Source organism: Anarhichas minor, unplaced genomic scaffold (genome assembly GCF_050575085.1).
Source record: "Anarhichas minor isolate MPS153535 unplaced genomic scaffold, ASM5057508v1 ptg000045l, whole genome shotgun sequence".
NCBI lineage: Eukaryota > Metazoa > Chordata > Actinopteri > Perciformes > Anarhichadidae > Anarhichas > Anarhichas minor.
In genome coordinates this window covers 6180691-6188324 of record NW_027466491.1, presented here as the reverse complement: position 1 = coordinate 6188324, position 7634 = coordinate 6180691, and the positions used below count along the sequence as shown (strand labels likewise).

Sequence of the window (7634 nt, the reverse complement as noted above, 5' to 3'; positions counted from 1 at the left end):
TCCTGTTTTTTTTTATTGGAGGCTAATACAGCTTTCTGAAACAAGGATATTATATTTACATGTGATGTACACATTACAAGGATACCAAAGATCCCGACAAAAATGGGAAATTTCTGTTTCAAAGGTGAAAACTTGAGGTTAGACGGGTGAAAAGAAACATCAGGGAGAGAATACAAACAAAACCTCTTGAAGCAGGTTGATGCCCTGTGTTTCCGTTCCTTTTTGCTGGTTTGGAGGAAGACGTTTCATGTTCCCACTGAGCCGTCTAAATGTAGACCAACGCGACACATCAGGATGTTTCCAGCAGCTAAAGTGGAACTTCCTGGTTGAAATGATCTAAAACAACTGTGAACATCAGATTTTGCGGTCAGCATCTCACAGGATCAAATGGCAAGTTTGAACTGAATAACTGAGATGGAGGAAGATAATTATGTAATTTACTTTATTTATATATCACTTATATGCAGTTATGTGCTTTACAATTAGGCAAATTAAAGTTAAAACTAAATCAGAGTAATATCAAATTAATTAATTAATAGAAAGCTATTTGGTCTAACTGAATACATTTACTCAAACACTGTATTTAAGTACAATTCTGAGGTACCTGAGTACTTTAATTCATACTTCTACACTACATTTCAGAGGAAAATACGGTACTTTTTACTCTGAATGCAAGACTTTTATTTTTAAATTGTGGTATATCTACTTTTACTTCTGTAATCTGAATACTTCTTCCAGTGGATGAAGGCGTCAATCACAGTTTCCAGGATTGAAATAGGATTGAACCATTAGATTTGGTGTATTAGTATAAACTGAGGTTGTCAAATGACAAATTACAAATGATAAATGAATGAATAAGTTTATTATACACATGCATCCACATCCTGCAGTAGTTAAGTTCTCTTCTTCCTGTGTTAGTCTGGCTCCATCTTGTGACACTGAAATGTCTTGCAGTTATTTGATCAGTAGTTCATAATGCATATTAGTGTAATTAATAAGCACAGATGGAATGAAAAGTGCCAACAAAATATGTTTTGTTCATTAATTAATTTTATTATATTTATTTATATTTGTTATTATTGTTATTATTAGCGTATAAACGGCTTAAATGAACTGTTCTGATCCACAATATACCAGATGGCGGCGGTAATGTCACATTTCGTTGTTTGCCAACCGCCAATACAAAACAAGTGCATCAGAAAGAAGAACACGAAGAAGAAGTTGCTTCGTAGGCGGTGTTGTGCCGAATAATGTTTCCCTGTCGATACGTGTCCCCCCCCCAACTAAGAGCGGATAGTTGTCATCCTCTTCCCCTAAAACATTGTCTGTAAAGATCATTCTGACTAAAGACTTTTAAATTTATTTATTTAAATATTAATTTATTAAATATATTTTGCATCGCGGCTACGAGTGTGCGATTATTTTTTCCCCCCTGTACACTTGTGTTTTCACCTCTCCAACACTGGTGTGCGTTCACAGTCCGCCCCCCCCCCCTGACTAAACAGAATTAAACCCGAACCAACCTCAACCGCCGAGGGGGGCGCTATCACTTGAACTAGGAGGAAAACGCCGCTCGATGGGGGATCAGATTGCGACGCACCAGCACCACCTCTGCGGATGATTTGACCGACCTTCCCAAATCCTTTTTTTTTTCTTTCTTTTTTTCTGTCAGGCAACCAGGAGGACCAGGGCTGGCCCCGCACAATCCGGCTCCATAGAATGGGGAATCTGGCGCTCTTCACCGGGTAACATAATAATATGTTGCTGTGATGTTGCTGCTTGTGTGTGTGAGTCCTGTTAGGCGGAACTTGCATCCGCATTTAATAAAATAAATGACGGCTGATACTGTGCTACGTCCTCCTGAGACCCGGTCACGCGATCCTTTGGATGCCATTTTTGCTCCAGTTGCACTTTTGTTGCGTCGATGAAAGGGACGCGTAATAGTATCTCTTCACAGCCCGGCTTCGTTTCTGTGAACTCAAAGCCTCCCCCCCCCCCCCCCCCCCCCCCCTCTCTCTCCCCCTTTTTCATCCGTACAAGATGGAAACCCTTGATTGTATCCTCCCTTAATATTTCAGACGCGTATCACACAGATCGTGGGTGACATGGCAATCTAAATCCATTTAATTGTTTGTATGTAAAGGAAATGTTAATTGATAAAGTACATAATAAATGTAAAGCGGGCCTATTACTAGTCTATAAATAGATGATGATGAAGAATAGCCTGAAAGACAAGAAGAAGATCGAATTCCATTAATTCCAATTGTGCCAGAGATTGATTGAAGTATTAAGTGTATAAGTAATACTGACGCCAGTGCAAACATTGAATAGCAAGACGATTAAGATAAATATAGTGAAACAATTCATCAAGGATAAAACATTTTAATTACAACACAAGATTAAAAACAAGAGTAAAAATATAAAGTGTAGAAATGTAAATGGAAAAGTATTATTGGCAATGGTATTGAAATGTTTTCCAAAAAACTGGCATGTTTTTATTGTATATGTAAAAATAGCTGCACCACCCAGCCTTTCATTTTTCCGGGTCTCAGGGGGAAGATACATTTCTCTGTCTTCTCTGTCAGAATGTGATTTATTAAATCTGAGGTTTGTTAATCGTTCCAGTCTCTGCAGGAGTGACGCAACCATGTCTGAAAAAGTCAACAAAGCAAGGTTCATAACCAATAGGATCAGCGAGGGGATAACTTATTATTACACTCCCTTCTTGGTGGCAGAGGAACAGACAGTATTTGCTGCCGAAGACTCTCAGACTTCCACTGCACTTTGCCCCAACTCCTCCCCGTCTCCCTCAGCTCTGCCCGTCAGCGACTCCTCCTCTGCAGATCCTTCCTCCTCGCCGTTGCTCTCAGATTCACCTCCACGCACACCCGCATCCTCCCAAAACCAATCAGACTCCTCATCCACTTCGCGTCCTCTTCTTCTCTTCTTCTCCTGGCTCGGTGCCCGGCCAGCGGCGGTGGGCAAATACAGGGACCTCTACCTGGACCGTGGCATGGATGTCCTCCTGGTCCAGAGCAAAGTAATGCACTTCCTGTGGCCTCGATGGGGGCTCGACTACGGGATGGAGGTGTTGAAGGTCCTGGAGCAGCCTCAGTTCTCAGAGAGGGCGGTGCTGGTCCACGCCTCCTCCATCGGGGGCTTCACTTTCACGCAGACACTCATCAACGTTGCTCAAGGACGGAAACAACATGCAGGCCTGGACCAGAGGGTGATCGGGCACATCTATGACAGCTTGGTGGTCGGCACTCTGGAGCACATGGCGATAGGTGTGTTAAGGCTGTATATAAAGATTTTCTTTTTAATTATTGGTTCATCTTTTATTTTTTTACGCATAATTTAGTTTACAAAGTCTCCCAAAATAGTGAAAAATTCCTATCACAGTTTCCCAGACCCCAAGGCAATGCTTGAAGAAAAAAATAAAAAGTCCAAAACCCAAAGATATTTAATTTATTATGATATAAAGAAACTAAAGGCAGCAAATGCTCAAGCTTGGAGAAGCTAGAACTGGCGCATTTTGGCTTCTTTGCTCAATAAAATGATTATAATTATTATTCAATGAGCAACATTGCTGTTAAGTAATTTACTAAAACTGCAACAGTTTTTATTATGATTTAATCTGCTGATTATTTACCAGATTTCATCTTTTGGTCTACAAAACAGTGAAAAGTACCCATTACAGTTCCACAGTTACCAAGGCAATCTCCTCAAATATTTAGCTTTATCCTTCCAACAGTCCAAAACCCACCGACGTTTAAGATGTTTACTAATGTCAGATAAGGAAAAGCAACATAATCTCTCATTTAAGAAACTAGGAAATGTTTGACTTTTTCTTTCATGGGAAATGTCTTAAATGATACATCAAAATATTTGGATACAGGATGTCATCATCTCTGACGTGCATCACAAATAAACACCCATACACCTTATTAGAAATTGTAGGAAAAACATATGTGATTGTACTAGTTATGAAATATTAACCCTCTTGATTATTTACTCTCTCTTATTATTCAGGCCTTGGCAAGACTCTGGTTCCACGGCTAGAGAGCTTTGTCAAAAACGCCGCAATGCTTTACTTCTGGCTCTTCAAAAAACACACGGCAGACTTCTACGACAACAGCATCCAGGCTTTCTACGACAGCCCAATTACCGCACCGGCCCTCTTCTTCTTCAGCGAAAACGACGCCATGTGCGACACGGCTGACATGGAGAAGTTGATTGACCACTGGAGGATGAGGGGCGTGACTGTGGAGAGCAGGAAGTGGAAGGTGTCGAAACATGCAGCCCACATGCGATGCCACCCAGAAGACTACCTCTCTACGCTGGAGAAATACTTAAAATCCCTTGCCATCTCCTCCTCCAGGGCAAATGTTAGGGGCCTAAATGCTTAGTTTGTCAGATTGTGACGCTTCATGATTCCAAACATAATTCACTGGGATCTTTTTATCTTGCAGCTGTAGCATAATTAATGGTGTAATTTACCAAAGACTTTTTATCTCTCCTTCTAAGCATCCTAATTTGTTTGACTTTGTTGTTTTGATTTCAGCTAAAGTTACATTTAAAGTGATATGCACTGTTTATTAATTGATTAATGTGAATTCTTGTGACGCTTTCATTGCACAGGAAGTGTTATTTCTTGAATTGTTGTTGCACCTTAGTACCAGATCTGGTTGTTGCACTTGGATACCAGACCTGGTTTTGCACAATATGTGGAATAAAACTTGTAGAGCTCTAATGAGTGTCCTGGGACAGAGGATGTCGCATGTGTACGGATTGTAAATCCCTTTGAGGCAAATTTGTGTTTTTTGATTCTGGGCTATACTAAATAAATGTAATTAAATTGCATTGTTCCTGTTTTTTTTGTTTGCTCTATTTATTTCAGCAGAAAAGCAACACTATACATGTATGTAATCCGTACATTTCGGATACACATGGTGCATGATGGGGTATGTTCGCTTGTGAGGGTGAACTATGGTCTGTTTAAAGAGAACTGGTCAGGCGACAAGCGCTTTTGAACAGGCATGATGTCGGGCAGCTAAAGGCAGAAATGGCCCATGAGAGGGAGAAGCTCGGGTGCTCTTAATACAGCCATGGGTGTACATCATGGGCAGTGAGCGGGGGATCAGAGGAGCAAGCCAGGAAACCTAAGGTGCGTCTCTATTTACTAAACTGGTCAAACAGGTGGTGCAAAACATGGCCGACACTGCAGCCAGTAGGTCAAAGAAAGGTGAGGGACTGGGGTGAAGTACAGTGCAGAATCGTAAACTTTAAATGGTGCTGGGAAACTGCTTTATGACGCACTCTGACGCAGTTCTGTTACTGTTTCGAAGCATTGTAACCAGTAGAAAAATGGCGACATCTGCTGGCCCAATTCTGGTATTGCACTTGAATGGATGGATTCAATCTGAGGAAACAGTCAAGTTTCTGTTGAGTCGAGCTGTCTGCTACGAGCGATTGCTACTGTTAACCGGTGATGATATAGAGTAGACAGAAGTGTACTGTGTGTTGCTTCTGCTACGATGAGCGAGTTGAAGAAGCTTGCTCGCCATGTTTGGTGGATTGAGCCACGTGCTGCAAAAAGTATTCCGATTTTTACTGAGGAGAAGCAATACTGCAGTGTGAAAATAACGGTTACAAGTACAAGTCCTTTCATTGATCTTAGTAAAGTACAAACGTATTCAAATTATACTAAAAGTAGCAAAAGTAAGAGTACTCATTATGTAGAATGTTCTCATTTCAGAATCGTATTAATTACAAAACTTGTAAATTCATCCCTTAATTATTCATCCCTCTGTTTTAACGTAAACCAACGCTTGATTGAATATGACCACTGCTTACTTGTGTATATCTTATGTGTGAGGAATGAGCAGTGGTGTATAGTAGCGAAGTAGAAATACTTCGTTACTGTACTTAAGTCGTTTTTTTTGGATATCTGTACTTTACTTTACTTCTTATATTTCTGTTGACTTTTACTTTTACTTCACTACATTTTGCAAAGAAAACTGATACTTTTACTCCGATACATTTCCCCTGAAACCTTCGTTACTCGCTACAAAATCAAATATATCTTTAGAAACAAAATGAATCATGAGACCAAGGTCGGGGACTGTGGTGGAACACAGACTGCAAGCAAGCAGGTTTGGTGAATCAGTTAAATCATTGGTTAATCACGTTAATGCGCAATTGCAAACAAGCGCTCTCAAAGCCGCGGTGTTTAGATTCCCAGCGATGCCCAGGATGCTACATGCTATAGCTAGCAAGCGACAACACGAGTAGAACTCCACACAGGACGGTGGGATGAGGAGAGGTGGATGGGTCAAACAAACACTGGTGTTTCCTCCAGGAGGCCGCAGTTTGTGCCGTGTGTGAAACGAGAAGCCAATGTTGATTTATTTGTGACTTCCGTACTTAAGCAACGCCACTTCCGTAGATATTTTAACGCAAAACCACGATATTTTCCTAAACCTAACTAAGTAGTTTCATCGCCTAAACCTTAGTTGTTTCCTGTGAAGATGGAAGTTTATTTTGAAAAGACAGTTTGCGTGTAACAACCGAAAACTGACTCATGCTGCTGGACTTTTGCAGGAAAAACGCACGAAAAGTGAGGAGTAACTTTTCGTAAGATATCAATAAAACGGGGATGAATTTATATCATTGTATAAAGAGAGTGACATGAGAAGATCAATCTCATGTCTGTAAGTTAAATCAGCTATAATCACTCTTTTAAAGTGATTAGTGACTCGTCTAAAACATTTAAAAAAGGAATAACTTCAATAGAATCATTCTATACAATGTAGCTTCTTTACATTCTACATTCTATTAGAATGTAAAGAAGCTACAATGTAGCTTCTTTACATTCTACATTCTACATTCTATCAGAATGTAAAGAAGCTACATTGTATTAGAATTGTCTTTTGAAGATGAACAGGACATTTTTCAGTTTCAAGTAATGACTGGGTTGTTACTTTCGGTGCTGCTTTAGTATTGATCATGTTTTGATATTTGAGTCATTTTGTGGATGATCAGATGGAGTTATGATGGTAGCAGCTTGAGCAAAACCTTTGCCTATTGTGTTCAAATCAGGCCCATAGGAGTTTACAAGGCAGATGTCCTTTCTCAAAACACTGACCTGATGCATCAAGTGGATATTCTTTGCTGAACACAATATTATGCATTTGCCCTCTACATCCTCTAGTCGGAATGAGCATACTTATACACGCACTGTTACAACTCCTTCATAGTGTCATATTGCTTTTAGGAGAATTATGATGATAAGTTCATAGTAGATGCAAAAGTATACTTGTGTACAATATATTATGTTGAACATTGTTGCTCCTGGATGGATCACAGCCAACCCAATTATTTTCAACACAGCTCCATGTCCTTGGTCCTTGGTATCAAATTATTAGCAACAATAATAATAGAATAATTTTCTTTCAGTGTCGCCTATTTGGGAGTGTAACACTGTTAGCATCGGGGTCAGCAGCTCTCCAACACTGGTGTACGTTCCCCTTCTCTCTCATTCTGAAACCCATTTTGGAGGACATGGACATGTGCCATCGTCAGATCTGGTCACCAACAAACTTTAAGTGACTAACTTTTGCACAGTGGGCCCT

At 40.2% G+C, this 7634-nt stretch overlaps 1 protein-coding gene across 2 annotated transcripts; it reads left to right on the top strand.

Moving 5' to 3' along the window:
- Positions 1–1512: 1512 nt before the first annotated feature.
- LOC142971040 (uncharacterized) lies at positions 1513–4863 on the top strand. Of its 2 annotated transcripts, none has more exons than XM_076111631.1 (3): positions 1513–1745; positions 2626–3287; positions 4033–4863. In XM_076111631.1, the coding sequence occupies exons 1-3, from the start codon at positions 1720–1722 to the stop codon at positions 4407–4409; spliced, it is 1065 nt and encodes a 354-aa protein (XP_075967746.1). In that variant the 5' UTR covers positions 1513–1719; the 3' UTR covers positions 4410–4863. The 2 variants fall into 2 exon arrangements, with proteins under 2 accessions (XP_075967746.1, XP_075967747.1); XM_076111632.1 differs by having other exon boundaries at positions 1513–1787.
- The last annotated feature ends 2771 nt before the right edge of the window (positions 4864–7634 follow it).

Excerpts from the sequence above, each read along its gene's own strand:
- LOC142971040 (XM_076111631.1), top strand. The coding sequence starts at position 1,720 with ATGGGGAATCTGGCGCTCTTCACCGG. Across the intron at positions 1,746-2,625 it reads AATCTGGCGCTCTTCACCGG|TCTCTGCAGGAGTGACGCAA; the intron begins GTAACATAATAA and ends TAATCGTTCCAG. Across the intron at positions 3,288-4,032 it reads TCTGGAGCACATGGCGATAG|GCCTTGGCAAGACTCTGGTT; the intron begins GTGTGTTAAGGC and ends CTTATTATTCAG.